This window comes from Lethenteron reissneri, chromosome 46, assembly GCF_015708825.2.
Source record: "Lethenteron reissneri isolate LAM-NWPU_2019-01 chromosome 46, ASM1570882v1, whole genome shotgun sequence".
Classification (NCBI taxonomy): domain Eukaryota; kingdom Metazoa; phylum Chordata; class Hyperoartia; order Petromyzontiformes; family Petromyzontidae; genus Lethenteron; species Lethenteron reissneri.
Genome location: NC_083824.1, coordinates 2,069,521 through 2,087,423, shown reverse-complemented (window position 1 = coordinate 2,087,423; position 17,903 = coordinate 2,069,521). Strand labels below are relative to the sequence as shown.

At 42.4% G+C, this 17,903-nt stretch overlaps 1 protein-coding gene across 1 annotated transcript in view; it reads right to left on the bottom strand.

Moving 5' to 3' along the window:
• The window catches only part of LOC133354245 (CMP-N-acetylneuraminate-poly-alpha-2,8-sialyltransferase-like), a 41,980-nt gene that overhangs the window by 18,926 nt on the left and 5,151 nt on the right, over positions 1–17,903 (bottom strand). The window contains exons 2-3 of the mRNA XM_061570944.1: positions 12,375–12,500; positions 790–1,047 (exon numbers count right to left, since the gene is read on the bottom strand). Coding sequence (XP_061426928.1) covers positions 790–1,047; positions 12,375–12,500 — 384 coding nt within the window. The remainder of the gene's footprint in view (positions 1–789; positions 1,048–12,374; positions 12,501–17,903) is intronic.

Below are 17,903 nucleotides of genomic sequence, written 5' to 3'. Positions count from 1 at the left end.
ATTGCTTGTTTGGCGATCGAAACGTCGGGGTCCATTATTTTTCCTACCTACGTGACTTTACCGAAAGAACCAGAGAGTATGGATTCCTGCGGTCACGAAAGCTTCAAATCAAAAGATTAATGTTTCAACTACATGGCCTTCTTCAGGAGAAATTACAACAATAGTGAAGTTAAGTTTATTGTGTTTGTGTTCAAATTACATTTTACAGTGTGGTTTGTTGGTTCTTGTCAAGATTTACTGTTACAAACATAATCAACAGCATTTAAACAAGAAATAGTACATTCCTACTCATTGAAGTCATCTGTAGATATTTATTTAGGAATTTAAACAGTATACTGTATATATAAAATACATAAATAGACTGTCCATAAGATGCATTGGATATTAATATTTCCCAATGAGAATGTAATTATTCTCCCCCTCCATGATTTCATGAACTATCACAACTCGAGGTCACGATTCCATTCACATGAGAAATCCTTTGTCGTTGTTGTTCAAGTAGAAATTGTATTAAATCTACACAATTTATGGTATGAACATACGACTTGGAAATAATTGATTATCATGTGCATGATTCAATCCATGTTTCGTGAACCTAAGCATGTTTTTTATTACATCCCTAATTTCTATCCATTTATAAATTTCACAGCCAGACTCCAGCCGAACTAAATAATGATCATTCATTGACCTCTTGACAGTCATTCCCAGCTCTGCCAACGCTGGCTAAGACACCAAGCGAAGTGCATGAGGCTCCCATGGCAAAGCAAAAACGGATGGGACAAAACGTACCGGATGACAAAGTCGTGTTGGTCAATCTCCTCGCCGCACGCGCTGCCCTCAAGGATGCCAGAGTTTCCAACGACGGCACAGGAGCCATAGCGACCACCCCTGAGTGGCGGCGCCGTGGGCAGCAGGGCATGCAGGCTGTGCGACACGTTAGTGGTGCGCCCGCGGTCGAAGATATAGTGCACCAGGTCGCCTGGCTGTACCTGGGCCCGCAGAATTGACACGTCGCGATCCGCGTCCAGGAACTTGAGCACATCCTTGCTGCTCGCACAACACGGGAGGTGAACGCAACGAGAACCGATTGACAAATGCACATCGATCATGGTGACGTGCACGACGTTGAGATGAGGCATATGGCCTTTGGGATTGTGTAATTTCAATGTTATTGTTTCAACAAAAGCCAACTCTGGACAAGTTTCTACATTCAGCGTCTTACTTAGGCAGTCAGGCTTGCTTGAATCAATGCTGGCGAACTGCCTGGCCGAACCATTACACATAGACTGGCTGCACTATTATTGGCAGAATTACCAGTGCTTTCGATTGGCTGAGAGGCTATCATAGTCCTGGTTAGACTAATCATCATGCTCGCTTAAACACGGACAGTTTTTTTTTCAGCAACCATAAGAAGTTTTTTGGGTTAGATCGCGTAAATATATAAATGTGTCGTTAAAACCTGCCACCACCCGATACAGCCAACTAGTAAGGGTTGTCACGTAAACAGAACATCCCAATTTGTCACTAGTACAGCACACCAGTGTGTTGGAGAGCCAAGCCACAACATTTACAATCTGAGTACAACGTTTCGCCAGTAATTACAACTAGCTTCATCAGGCGACAGCCAGATTTGTGGAGAAGTCTAACCGTTGCGTTCCTTATGTAGAGGCGTAGATGTGGTGACCACACTTCTGCGCTCTTGTGCAAAGTGGGGGGGGGTATTAATGAGTCAATGTACATTATGCATGTGCATTATGAGAGCCCTTTGATCTTGGCCTTCCTGTCTATTGTGTGTATTAAAATAGCCATACCAACGGTAATCCCTAATGAAGTATGGTGCCCTTCATAGGCATGCATTTAAATAATGTATTATTTAATAATTCACTTCCACGCAGCACTAAGGCGGTAGCTATCCGAACGGTTACAATTATTTTTCTTTCTTTCAATTTCGATAGATTCTCTAATTAGTCTTGGCCAGTAGCAGCTAGTTTTGCACATACCTTCTTCATCATCAAAATCAATTGAGTGTCCTTGTTGGCACGCGTGTTCTGCTACTGCTGACACTTTGCGCAAGAGCGCAGAAGTGTTGTCACCACATCTACGCCTCTATATAAGGAACGAAACAGGTGGACTTCTCCACAAATCTGGCTGTTGCCCAAGGAAGCTCGTAATTACTGGCGAAACGTCGTACTCAGATTGTAAATGTTGTCGCTTAGCTCTCCAACACACCGGTGTGCTGTACTAGTGACAAATTGGCATGTTGTCTGTGCCAGGTGGTGGCGGGTTTTAACGACACATTTATATATTTACGTGATCTAATCAAAAAATGTTTCAGCAACACATATCCAAGGCCACGTAGTGACTAACAACATCTTGACCAGATCAAATACTAATTTAAAACTGGCAAAACTTGGTTTAGAGTTTAGGTCAAAGTTTTATAAACACATTACAAACAACAACAACCGCCATTCGCCACTAAGTGGTGGTGACGTCACCACCACGCTTGTGCCAGGCTATGTGCACCTTGAGGCCACGTGAAGTGTCGAACGCCCGCTGGCAGGAGGTCACGGGGCACACCCAGGTGCCACGGGTCGACTGACTGAGATGACTGGCTGATGCACCACCTGTGCCCCCTACTGTGCCAACTTGCTGTGCTATAGCCACCCGGCGCTCTGCTCGTTGTTGTGAGCGTCGCTCCTCCACCCTCCGTTGTTGTTGGAGGGCGACTGCCTTCAACTGCCCAGTAGCGTCCTTCATGAGCCTCCTCCACAGAGGCCGATCTTGACACCGCTGGTACCAGTCATCTCCACATCCTCCTGTACCACATCACTCCATCTCCTCTCTAGCCCGTGCCGCGCCCGTTTAGCCCCCTCGATCCGGACGAGCAAAAGCTGTTTGGGCATGCGGTGATTGGGCATGCGGGCTACATGGCCCAGCCAACGCAGCCTTGCCTGCCGGAGGAGCTCACCGATGGGACTTTGTCCAGATCTTTCGAGGATTTGTGAGCTCCTCACACAATCCAGCCTGGTTAAACCCAGGATGGATCGTAGGCAGGCTAGCCTAAATGTTTCTAACCGGCGAAGATGTTCCATTAGGGGGGTCCACGTTTCGCAAGCATAAAGAAGGGAGGGAATGACTGTGGCCGAGAAGACCCGAAGCTTCGTGCGGAGCAACAAACCAGGTAACTTACACACAGCGTTACGCAACCGATGAAAAGATAATGCTGCTCGACTGATTCGGAGTGAGACCTCTGCTGTTAAACCGGAGCCAGTCATGAGCACACTGCCCAGGTATGGGAAACTCTCCACTCTCTCCACAACTGCCCCATCACCGATTGGGAGTTGTGTAGGTGGAGTGCCCGATGGTACAAAATACCTAGGCAGATGCTTTGTTTTGGTGGGACTGATGGTAAGGCCTCACCTCTTCATGGAACACTCCAGTTTCAGCAGCAGCGCCTCCAACTCCTCCTCTGAGTGAGCCGCAATTACCAGGTCATCGGCATACATAACGTGGTTGACCAATAGGGAGCCATCCCTTGACCGCACCCGGGCATCGATCAGCCTCCCATTGTATCTGTACCAGATGGAAATTACTCCTGTACAGCTACTGAAGGGCTTCACGAACTACGTGGTCGAAATAGATGTTAAATAATGTTGGAGCCAGAGGACATCCCTGTCGCACCCCAAGGTGAACAGGGAATGGCTCCGACTCCCGGCCACGTAGTTTTACCTGGGCCCGCTCACCATCATGAAGGTCCTTAATGATCGTGAGCAGAGGGTCAGGGACTCCGAAAGCACAAAGAACAACCCAGAGCCCAGGCCTACTCATGGTATCATAGGCCTTGACCAGTTCAATAAAGCAGAGATGTAGGTCTTGTTGGAATTCCTTACACCTTTGCTGGAGCAAACGGACAGAAAATATGGCATCTGTGCAGGACCGCCCTTTCCTGAAACCACATTGGGGCTCCGCAAGCCTCTCCTCAGCATGCCTGGCAATGCGGTGTTGAATAATCTTTGCCAGGACCTTTCCCGGCACACTGAGGAGTGAGATGCCCCTGTAGTTGTTACAGCCTGTGTGGTCTCCCTCCTTAAAGATGAGGACCACCAGGGCATCGTTCCAGTCCTGCGGAACCCGTCCAGTGGTCCAGACTGTTGTTATGATGTCATGTAGAGCAATCTGTGCACAAACGCCACCCTCCCTCAGCATTTCGCTTGGGAGATCATCTCTGCCCGGTGCCTTTCCTGGTCTCAGACTCTGGACCGCCTTCAGTACTTCCTCAACAGATGGCACCTCAGACAGCCACTCACAGGGGGTGACTTCCTCTTCTAATATTTGAGGCACCGCAGCCTCGGCAAGGTCATCCCCACTGTGTCCCATGATGCTTGTGGAGGGATTTCCCCTCCCCCAGGACTTCTGCAAACATGTTCCTGGGGGTTGGAGATTGGATCACCATTTTTTCCCCTAATGATGGTAATAGGTGTGGCACTGCAGGTTACTTTTTAAATCCTTTATATTAAGTTCACTTGCTTGCTTGCTTACGACCGTGGAAATCTTTCGGTCGTTTTTTAACCCACTTCCCGTGATCCAATCGAGCTGACATTTTGCACACAGACTCGTTGTGCGTGACAATTAATTTTCGTGAAATTTTTTTCCCAAAATTTTACACAGTTTCGGGAAATTTGTTTAAATATTTAATTACCAATTGCTTAATGCTGGCAGACAATCATCTGACCCATAGGTGGCAGCCATCTCAAGCCAGAGGACGAGAGGACTCTAGCCGCCACGCATATAAAGGATTTAGAGTGAAAAACTTTGTTTTTACGGGTTAATTTTTTTGATTGAATTAAATAGGGATTTGTGATCACGGGCCATTGAGGCAGACTCCATCTCCTCAGCAACCCGCGACCACCACCCATCCTTGCAGCGCCTCACGGCTCTCCGAACCTCCGAGTGAAGGCTGCGGTAAGCCTCCTCATTCTCCAACGTGGGATGCTGTAGCCGATGAGAGTGGGCCTGTCGCTTTTTCTCAGCCAGCTTGAACACCTCCTCTGTCAGCCAGGGTATCTGGGGAGGTCGGGACCACGTACTTAAAGCAGCCATTGCAGCTGCATGAGACACAGTCCTAAACCTCGCCCAGGAGGAGTGGGGGACGATGCCAAGCCCAGCTGCAAACGATGATGAAATTCTTGCTTGCAACTTTCAACAGCTAGTTGAGACCAGGCCACCTTAGGTTTGAATGAGGTCCTGGGTGTACACCCACCACCGGAGTGGAAGAATGGCAGGCGCATCTTACAGATGACTCGTCGATGGTTAGAGGGTAGATCAGCTCCACGGTAGGTCCTGGTGTCAAGGACATGGGCCCGCATCCGCTGTTCTGTCACTACGTAGTCCAGCAGATGTTCTTGCTTGGACCCAGCATGCATCCATGATGTTGTATGGATGCGCTGATGCCGGAACAGTGTGTTGGTAATTACAAGCCCATGGGCTGCACAAAAATGTAGCAGCCTCCTACAGTTGTTATTAAGCTGATCTGGCCCATGTCTTCCAATCACTCCAGACCAGGTGCCAGCATCATGACCAACTCGGGCATTAAAGTCACCCAACAAGATGACTCTAGCCTGAAGGGCCACTTTAGCTAGCACCTGTGACAGGAGGTCATAGAAGGCATCTAACTCATCAGCCTTGCCTGCATCTCTCCATGGATGTTCGTCTTGAGTGGGGGCATAATTAACCATGACCACCACTCCTCGCCTCCAGTTGATGGGAAGGCGAGCCCAAAGTAACCTGGGGCTTACAGCTTCCCACACCACACCACCACGCTCCCTTCATTTTTTTGTTCAGAAGAAGAGCCACTTCCTGTTGTTACAAACACACAAGTGCACACTCACACCAACATTATGTGCAAACACTACACTGTGCTGTTCTGGTGAAAAGGGTGACCTTGGGGTGTTTGTGTGCTAATTTCATATGAAAGTGGAGAAAATAAAATAATCTCACATCCAGCTCATTTATAAATGCTATGGAAGAATGCTTATTGAGTCCCAGAATGTAATTAAAGTCCCCAAATGGCCCTACCCCCAATGCCACCCAGCATAATGGTGCTGCATTACAATCAGTGAGGCTATTTTTAATGAATGCCAACATTTATTGAACAAAAAAAAATTCCAATGAAAATTTGCATGAACACTGAATATCTTTCCAGCCAGTTATTCAGCAGTGTCTCAAAAAAAACTAAACAGTTTCAGAAAAAAAACGATGAATCCTAAAAGCATCCAATTAATGCAAGTGCTTTCATCAGGCTTTTAACATTAGTCTATTGCTGTTAGTTTGCTTTCTGAGCCATTAACTTATCCCTTTAAAAGTTCGTAAATCATGAAGCCACTTCGCATTTTTGCTCACTACCTGCAAATGTGTAAGCCTGCATTAGTATCTTATTCTCCAAGCAGCATCATGGGCTTGTCAAAAAATTCCGTGTAATTACAGTCGTCTTTTCAAAAATTCCCGTGGGTTATATTACAAGAGAACAAAAGTAGAGGATTAACATTCTTAAGAAATTCACTAGCTTGGAGCTCTTCATTAATTCTAAATGTTTAGAGAACGTGCGAAGAGGAGCTCGTTATTGGCCCCGTGCCAGTTAAGTAATGGCACCACACAAAGTCGAGTGGCATGCATTTGAAGTTGAACCTGGCATTGCTGGAACAAGCTGTACAAGTCAGTATGATATATGGGCACATTTTTGGTGCCATTTCTAGTCACGCTTGAGTAACTCGACATATATGTTTATATCAACATTGAAAAACAAAGCTGCATCTGATAAATAGCTAGGATTTTTTTTTGGTAAATTAAAGTGACTCCCTGCACACAAAACCCAAAAGAGGAAAATGCACCTTGGTATGGCAGGGTCCTGTTTCTGCATAAAGCAACTACTTTATATTAGTGTATATTGTACCAAAAATGTAGACGATGATCATAAGAGTGACACATTTCAAAAGTAAATTGTATGCCCATACATAAAGTGTCCAGCCTTTCTGGACTCGCAGTCCATTTTTAAACGTAAACAATAATTTGTGCACCACCATCCATGCTTTAGTGGAAAAAGATGTCCTAATATGCGCAATAATTCCGTGGACCACTTCCCACAGCCTTATGTACCACAGGTTGGAAAACACTGCACTAGGTGACACTAGCAATGCAATTGCGAGGAACACGGAGAGACACCTTGTTCCAAGCCTTGTGTGAGATACCAAACCCATTATCTAAGTAGCCAGGCTAGAGACGCACACCATGTGATGGCAGATATTTATTTAAAGCAAGTTAATCAAGCAGACCCTTCACGGCCACGTGCCTTACAATCTCACGCCTCATAGCCACCATGGCAAACGGAACATTAATTATAGGTGAATAGAGCATTACATTTTTTTGTTTGTTATAACATGATTAACCTTCCACTATTATATCGGCTGGCCCACGAATATGCAAATGAAAACTTTCCAGGGCATGCTTAATTGGGTCATGAGCCACATTTATAAAATATTTATATCAATTAACTATAAGCAGACAATAGCACCTATTCAGGATTTGAAATTTCTATACTGTACATAATTAAATAATAGTAAGTGGCGCAATCTGTGAGTATTATGAACACAGTTTTTTAACCCAATAAATAGAGTGCTTCTTGGAGGCAATGCACTCTGCCAGCTACCGAGACAGCAGCTGTGATGAGTGCAACACTACGATGTAGACTGAATGTGTATGATTCAATATCATGGGAATATGGCAGGGGGTGGCTAAAAAAGACAACTTTTAAATGTCGAGGTCAAAAAAGGTCTTCCCAAATATGGTACATGCATTACTAAAAATTTAAGTATCTAAACATGCATGGTAAAATAATGTAGGCTTTTAACACGTGTGGCTAAATAAAGCTGTGGGGGCGTGGCATTTGCAGAGTTAAAAAATTGAGAACGGGAATTGTGCCAGTTAACATGGCGGTTGCATTGTTAGCAAAAGCTACGAACATCCATAATAAAATAATGGAAGTTGTTGACCGTGCATGGTGAAATATAGGTCAGGATGAGTGTGGTATGTGTCGTTCACAAATTCTGAAAGCCCACTCATCTTAGCACCACAACTGAACCCACAGGCATAATAAAAGCAATTCCGTATTATATTAGTAATCTAATAACCAAGAAGAAACCATTGCACAATAAGTGCTGTGCACCTGATTAGATTTGAAAAGGCATAAATTTGACAAATCCACACAGCAGTGAGATGAGATAGAAGTTAATTTGTCAGGCCAGTGTGAAGCGCTATATAAAGTCATAATTGCGGCAACACTGCGGGGTTCGACATGAGCATTTGGGGTGCCCCCTGTGTTACACACCAGACTACAGAAAAAAACTAGAGGTCGTTTTGACAAGGGCAATTGAATGCATACATGTGCACATGCAAATATGTGCACTTACATTTTGCGCAAATATGTCAACTTAAGATGCAAAATCTATACGAGCTATTTGGAATCATTAAATCGCTTTAACTTGAAATAAGTACATACAAGCAATCATATGTAGCCTCAGTGGCATTGAAAAAAATAACTCTAGTCTAATAACATCCTGGCCAGGCCACATACCACCCTAAATAGATAATGTACAACATTCCCATTCAGGTTGGCCATCTCTGAATAAGATGCATTCATATATAAATATGAAATAAATTCAGCTTATTATACCTAAATACATTTCAAATATATCAGTCGGCAAAAAATGGCCAAAACAAACAAACCAATAAATGCATGCTACATAACGATCCTTGCTGCAGGGTGGTACAGTGGTAAAGCTTATATCTTATAGCATGGAGGACTGGAATTGTATTCCTTATTCAAGTACCTGGTGTTTGTATGTCCCCCACCTCCATGCATGAATCTCCTTCAAGATTTCCCAAAGCTAAAAAGCATATGACGTAATTGGTGTTGGCCAAACATTCCAATGCAGAACCCTCCCGAAAAAGAGTCTTGGACAGTGTGACATTCATTGGTAAATAAGCAATTATGTCTCCACTTCTGGATGAAGGCCTCCCCTCAAGTTATTTCCATTTCTCATGTTCATGCAATGCCACAATCCATCTTGCTAATGGACATGAGCCGATTTCATCGCTCCATCTTCACAACTCCATTACCAGTCTTGTCCATCAGCTGGCATCCCCTTTTTAGCAATGTCCTGCTGAATCCCTCTTACTTTTATTAAAAAGTCAACAAGTGATCTCTAATTTGTGTTTGTTCTATAATTCACATGTTCTTCTTTCTGTCATTCAGTGTCATTTCTAGAATGCATCTCTTTGTGTTTCTTTGCGCATTTTTCAGCTTTTGTTCTATGTTGTGTATCAGAGTATATATTTTAAATCCATGTCCTGGCAGGTAATATATGCACTGATTGAAAGTGTTTGTGTTTAGGCACGTTGGTATGTTGCTTTTCATTGTCAGATTTAATTTTTAAAAGCATTAAATGCTGCTCTTGCTTACCTCCCTTTTCATAAATTTTAACCCAGGGCTTATTCAGTAATTTCCTAGAGATGCATACTGTTGTGTTCTCCAATTGTGTCCCTCAAACTATTATGATTTTTTTTGTTCACGTAAAACAATTAACGTATGGAAAATTCTATATCGTGCCGAGTTCCCACAGAAACAACTACAGCCCTTTTCTCAATATGCAGCATGCCGATCATGGTGGTTTTTTACCATACCATATTTCACCACAATAGTAGGTGAGGGTTGGTGAAGGCGTGGGGTTGCCCAGGACCAGTTCAGATATTACTTCCCACTGATATAAGCCACGGCCAGCAAACTCAAGTCAATATTATGGCCCCAGTGAGATAATTGTTTTTCCACCACTTTCTACCCCCACCCCCAATAAAAATAAGTAATAAAGATACATGATTAAGTATACCACTATACATGCAATACAATGGCAAGTCACTGTTAAGCTGAAAACATACTTTAATTCAACTCATAGGTTTGCTTTGGATTCACCAGTAGCCCTAAGATTTTCACAAAATCTAAAAACCATTACGAACCTCTTTTCTTATATTTTTTAAAATCCTTAATCGGTGCCAACCAATGAGCAGCTGGTGAGCAGTGTGTTTCCAATCCAGTCACAGCTGAGTGCTCTCAGTAGCTGAGCAGCAGGAGGCAGGCACCAGCCTCCTGGGTGCTACTTTGAGAAGCTTCCAGGGAGCCCTCCACAACAAATATAATGGCCGGTGCAGTCCATACCTATGTGAGCATCATCTTTTTGCACGTCTGTGTCAAGATCATCAAATTTCCCATGGAAGGATTGGGTGTAATAACATGCTTCAATCGAGTACGAATAAGGATCTGGCAGCAAGAGCATTTCTTCTCAAAAATTGTCTTTGGTTACATAAAATGTTCACTGGTATCAGTGAAAAGTTATATTGCACCCTCACATTGTCAATGTTCACCACCTTTTGATAAAACAGGAGTCATGCACCCACCTGTATACTGTAGCTGTTCTGTATATCACAACAGACCTGCAACAGGTAATGCAAGCCACCTTACCTTGTATTTGCAAATCCAGTTGATGAGATTAAAAGTGCATTGCAAATGCAAAACACTGATCAGTCAGCTCAAGGCATGGAGACAGGCCATGTCAGGTGTAAAAACTGCAGTTAGTGAGTGGCATGGAAAACTATCCATCAATCAATTACATTAATGGTATTAGACATTCCTAACACACAGAAGCTGACTCAAGCAGACTGCTCCCTTCCCCACCTCCCACCAGGCTGACAAGAGTGAAAATTGAAAGCTGCTCCGTAAAATTACTGATGCATTTACGTACCGCAGATGGGTATACAACGCCACACAATATGGACAATCCATGCTGAGGATTTTCTTTATGGTTTATTGTCAGCCTTTACATGCAAAGTGTACAAAATATATACATAATAAAAACACATCTGTGCATGTGTTGTCACACTGATAGACTTAGATGACACCTGACAACTGTGGCACCAGCTGTTACCCCATACAGAGTAATAGCTACCCTATGCAGAACACTGTGACACCACTTGCATATAAGCACTACCCAACACAGCATTGTAATCGCTGTTATACAATAACTACCCAATGGAGAATAAAGTAGCAAATATTATACAATATACTTTATAACCCCTTTGGATGAAGGCCTCCCCACACCGTGTCAGTCTTTGGGTTGTTCGACCATACTTCCACCACGCTGGTCAGTGCAGGATGTGCGGGGTGCATAGTACAGCACATTAAATACTTTTCCAATCCATCCCACCATAATGCATAGCTACCCATTATTAGAGTGCAAATGCAGGCTGAAGTGGTTGCGTTTGTTATTTTTCTTATGAAGACAAATTTTACATGTATAACCTCTTTTATATAATTGTACACTAAATGGTTGGCAAAAGCACGTGTTAAATAAATACATTAACTCAAAGGACAAAAAATACAATATCTATCTTCTAGTCTCAATGCTCACACTATGCTGGCAGAACTATAGAAGCAAGCATCGATATAAACCTTATATTCATAATACAGTAGTAGTAATAATCATAAGAGAACATATGTAATAGATAATAAAATCCCTCAAGAGACTTGAATTGGGCACCACATGTCTTTATTACTGGTATAAGCATATGCTACAAAAACACATATGTTAGAAGACCATAAAGGAAGTGGGGGAAATATTAGTCATTATAAAAACAGAATAAAACAGAGTAAATATATTTAACAAAAAAATAATACTAATGTCTGTATGAAAAATCCTTATGAAGCAACAGCATATTTTTACTTATTATACAGCTTCCAAGGCCAATGTTCTAACACTGAATGGTACTGGACAATTTGTGATGGAATTAGCACTAAGCAGCAGGGCTGAGAGAACAATGATCCTGCTCACTCACTAACTAGGACACAAATATGTAACTACTCCACGCTTAACAACAATTTGAAATAGAGGCTTAACAGCATTAACTAGGTTTAAGACAAACGTTTACCGACAGGAATGCTACATATTGGCAGCTGGCAAGCCTCCTATCAAGCTTCAGAAAACCATCACTGGTGGAAAAAAAACTAAGCAGTGGATGCCAAACAGCACATCCTTTGAGTCTGATGGCCTGGAATGCTTTTATTTCAAGGGGAATTGTAATTAGAAAATAAATCAAATCAATACACTGCTTGTTAGGGCAAATAAACCAAAATTATAACAATGCAGAGGGCCAGTCTGCTTAAATTCAGAGGACAATTTGAGGTGGCAGGACCAGGTGTAATTCTTCTTTTGTCCTTTTTAATATGCATGGACAGCTACACACAAGCGCACTGCACACAGACACCCACCCACCGTATGTGCATGGCGAGGGACAGGTTGAAGCGCCACCCTTGCGCTCCTTCCACGGGCCAGTGACTGCTCTCACCACTCACACTCATGTTGCCAACACGGACTCTCTGGAGGCCCCTCATGTCTCGCCTTGGGAGGGAGAACAGGAGAGGGAGAGAGTGGGAGAGCAAGTCAGAAGGGACGGGGGTAGCAGTTGGGGAGAATATAGAAAGGCATCTGGTTAAGGCTGCGTCAAAACAAGGCTTAGTAGCAGCCTGTCATTAAACCAGGTGTTGTGATAAGCCCAGCACATGCCTGTAATCCAGCAGATTGGAGCAACGGTTGTTGGATCACATCTATGAAACTCCAGAAATTGGTGGATTGTGAGAAGGTGCACACCCTCAGTATACATATAGGGGAATTGAAGGCTCAGAAGTAATTTCAATACCACCTTCCAGAGGTTATTGTCTTACAGCATTTGGTAGGTGATGCATTGTGAGAATTCTGAATGAAAATTTCTGTTCTCATGACATAATGTCCATAACATAATCAGAATACTAAATGAAAGAAGCACAGTAAATACAGGCTAAGTGAATGATCTCAATCACACCATTAGCTACATAAAACACACAAAAATCACTAAAATTATTGTCCAAACATCAAAATGCAGCACCCTACTGCAAAAGTGTTGTCATTTGGGGGGGTTGTGCATACAGAACTGTTATCATGGGACCTTTTTTGCCAGTATTACAGAAATGTTATTTACATTTAATCTGGATTTGGTTTCTCTGCTCACAATGCTATTACATTATTGTTTATATAAAGTGTGGCCACGAAGCAAAAAACAAGATAAGCATTCAACTTTGTGAGGTACACGCCAAGGCATGTGCTCCGAGTAAATGTCATGGTTCGCTCCTCGTTCGCTGCAGTCTGACATTCAATGAGTATTTCTGCCTTTGACAATTGCATTTTCATAACAATCTTAGTGTGCAAAGTTCCTTATTGATGCCCATGAATTATTATGCCAGTTCCACCTTGCATGGTTCTTTTTTTATAGCAGCAGTAAGCCTTATAGTGTTAGAATATGGGTTCGTGCAAAGGTTTAACACCCCTTTTCATTTGCAAAATGTGAGACGCCACAAATAAAGACATTAATTAATGTGGTGAAGAGGTTTCTAGGGCGTACATTCATCTTAAGCATCAACCTTACCGCAGCTTAATCCGAGTGTCAATAGAGTAATGGCTCCGCAAACCCCAGCACACAGGAGACATTCATTAAACCCAACTGCAAGGCAGCTCTCCCAAGTCAGATAGCACAACCTATAAAAAGGCTTAATCCAGGATGCAATTCTGCACTCAGCAATATGCACTATGCAGAAGGCTCAAGAGACAGCGGAAATGATGTGCACACTTATGTGAAAAGATGTGGAGAATTATCACACCATATTATTTTAAAACAAAAACGAAGGAGTATGTATTTTCTGTTCCTCAAGGACAATTACCCAACACCTGTGGTTTTTTCATCACAGCCAACAAATGAAGCAGCAAGCCATGGTTAATTGCTATACAAAGGTTTGAATCTTGCTTAAAAACTTACAATGCTAAAATCAGACTGTCTGATTGCACTGGCTTCAAGTAATGGTAATGATCACCTTTATCAATTCTACGAGCAATAAACCTGAAAGTAATGTAGGGCTCTCTCAAAGTCGACGTTTTCCAAACACGCTAATTATTTTATTTTATAAGGTTTTGCTTTGGGTGGCAGGCTGTTTTAACATTTGTTTATAATTCCCAGAGGAGCTGGAAAATATGATCACTGGAAGTGAGAGAATGGACATGCAAGGGGGTTGTTGTGTCTCTGTGCAGTGTTAAAAGTTACTGCCAATGTGCATGTCACATACTGACAGGGCTGTAATAATAATGAAAACTATATTTTTGCAATGGGCTGGTGAACTGTGATGTATGTCATGAGACTCACAGGTATCAAAGATACATACTCAAAACCAAATGCAGCTCGTAGCATTAATAAATTAACATTCCAGCTCACATGATAATACCTAATTAACAGACCCCCTTGGCGGAGTACTGAATATGCACAATCGTTTTCACTTTGCATTTGTAGTGGGTTCAAACTGACTCGCAGACGCACTCTTGGAGGCAACACATTTATTGGTACCAACACACTAACACACAGGGGTAACTACCCCATCACCAGATAACAACCTACGGAGGTGGTCCACCAAGCTAACTACACTAATTACACTTGGGAGTAGCGACAATGGATGGGACCTCAGCTTGGGTCCAGGTCCACGTGTTGATGACTCTTCTTGGACGTTGGACGTGGAACGTCGATTCTTCAGAATGACAACAGCAGCCGGTGGTGCTCAGGGCTCTGGCTTATCACCTGTGTGGTGGTGCTCGCGCCGCCTCTAGCCACGCCCACCTTCTCCAAACCTCGAGAAGGATCTTCACCTGGACACGTGATCACCCCAGTCCCCCTTTGGGGGTCCGTGTCCTCCGGGTTCAACCAGAGTGCCATAGTCCCCTGGTAACCCCGTACCGTACCCGGCACTCTCGCCTTCTATATTGTAGGGGCTGGCACTGCACGCAGAGCGTGGTGCCAACTGTCAGTCAGTGCTCACTAGGGCCCATACTACATCCACATTAAAGTGGTGTCAGCGATGTCAATACATCGTGTGCCGTGCCTTTCCACAGGCCGGCTTCACACAGTGGCATCCAACGATGTCACTACACATTAATAAAAAAAACCAAAACCTCTTCACATTTTCCAAGCAGAATTCCACATAACCTGACACAAAACAATATTTAGTGAATGATTAGTGGACAGTTTCATGGCACATTATGTCGATTCCACTTCGTTATGTATAAGCAATGTAAGCTAAAAGAATATTAAACCCAAAAAACAGACAACTCTTATCCTACATAGGCTGTCGAGTTATCCAAAAAACGTTTCAAGATATGGTCAAGCACACCATTATAGCACTCTCTTGATGTCAATGTGACGTAATTCCCACATCCTTTAACACATTAATAAAATTCTGATATTATCCAGTGTAAGTGGCCACTGACAATTTCTTCCTCCTTTACAGAGATACATTTTTCTGGAGCAAATATTCACTGAGTTGTCACTTTAAAAATACATGTAATGTCTTTGTCCTTGTTTAATCCAAATTGTGCTATTTTTGTTATGCAATGATATAATCAAGTTATTCAGAACTCAATAAGCAGTGCATTCACCCCATGATAGAGAGCAGTTCAAAGAAGGAGGTATTGCAAGACTTCTTCTGAAATCTCTTCAAGTACCCTCTATGTACATTGGAGGGCAGAACTTTCCAAACCCAATCTGTTACAGACAGAAATGTCCGTCATAAACGTGTATCATTTTTATTCTGAGCTGAAATTTTGCCAAATAAGGAACAATAAAAATGTTTTCTTGTACAGACATTGGTGAATCCAGGTTAACCATGGGCGGCTCCAGGATGTCAGCGGTACCAGCCCAGCGCTCTGACCCGAGCTACCTAGCCACCTTAATCAAGGAGTTATTACTTACCAGACACTACATGGTCAATTCAGAATAACCCTCCTGCAGAGCAGCCCTTGCTTGTATTTAAATGAGCAAATTAGATGAATTTAAATTAATTTTTCATATGAGCTGGGACAAAAATAAGTTGAACTTAAGCTCCTGGGAATCTAGTAAAGTGGGCCATCCTCCACATTATGTATATTATAATCACATATTATACGGAGATAACTGCATTCACGATTGAAATCGGTAATACTCCCCAAAATCTATTGGGACGGTTTTCTACGTAACTCAGAATGATAATAAACTTAGTCATTTCAAATGCAACTTCAAATTTAAGCTTTTCCAAATTATCGGTCTCAGTTCAAGTGTTAAAAAATACCATGGAATTGTTTAAGCATAAGGACATTAAATATAAATCTTAACTGGATGAGTATTTGGCATTTCATAATGAATATAGAATGCACGTTAATGATGTGACTGCATTGGACAACAAGTTATTCCTGATTAGACCATTGCCTTAACAGAATATACTGTCATTTGTTCTAAAAAAAAAAATTATTCCCTAGGTAATATACTCCTGATTAATTCCACTGCAGTTATAGCTAAGTTACCATTGCCTGGGAGAAGCTGCTGATTGGATTCCTATTTGATTCATATTTTCACACACTATTGCCTTCGTGCAGTTGAACCCAGATTCATTAAAACTAACAAATTATCACGTGTAAACCTCCACTGTTGCCAGGAAATCAACATCCACATACAATGTTGTTCATCTCACTTGTGCGTCCCAATTCAATATTTTATCAATGCCAATTTAATTGTACAGTTGTCTTTTTTGCCGACTTTACAAAGTGTAAGTGGCTATGACTTGAACATACAACGAAACAAAGATGTATTTTTATCTTCTTCAACACAATTAATAAGCAATTAGTAATCAACCCATAAGAGTGACTTGCGTAGAGCATAAATATGCATCCGTTGAGCATAGATATGCATCGCAGCATGCGGTCACTGTGGTTGCGGAGGATCGTTGTTCTGTAAGGCAACGGTTTCACGGGCTTTTAGCTCCTAATTGCCCAGTTCAGGTGGTCACACAATTAGCCACCACATGACCACAAGCATCCTCGCACGATAATGGATGTATGTATATGCATATGGAACAATAGTACTCGGCATTAAAATACAACACTAGTTTAATAAAAAGACAGGACTAAAATAAACTGATGTGCCTGCAAGTAAAACAACGCAGTTGTCCATATACATTCCTCTGAGTAAACTCAAACAAAATGAAAAGCATAGACTCACTTTACCGTTTCACAAATTAGACCAGATGACCACTCACTTGAAGACAGAATAATACCGGCAAAACACTTCCCTACACGACTCTACATATGCTCCAATAGATAATTGTGTTAACAATGGGCGATCCAATCTATTTCCTTTGAAACAGTGTGCAGTAAAATTCTTGAATAACTTGCCAATATTGTAAGTGCAAATAATATGAAGACTAGTAAGGCTTCATTTATGCACCACAATGACAAAGAAAATGGGTCACACTAAATGTTTCATTGCTACAAAACCCACATGGCCAATTGAAACGTAACTTGCGTTGTGATTTTCTGCTACTGCCCACCAGCTTGGGTTGGACCCCTGTCAACGAGCACTTCAGAGCTCCTCAGGTTCTTCCAGCTGAAATACAATGTCCATGTTTATATATTTGAGAATCGTGCTCAGAGGGATGAGTCATTAAATTAAATTGCATTAGACACCTATTGCTTGGTAGCAGGAGGCCATCCCTTCTAACGTGAGTGAACTCAAATGTATTTTATTTGACATCATGGTTCGGGGATGAGGGGATAGGAATGGATCGAAATAACAGGAGGGTGGGCATTCTAGCATGTCTGACAGAATTATAGATTCGCATTCACTTCTCCCATGTAAAAGTTTGCTTTGAGAAAACAAAAGAAACACTATTGTATCAATGCACTCCACTACTATGGCGCTCA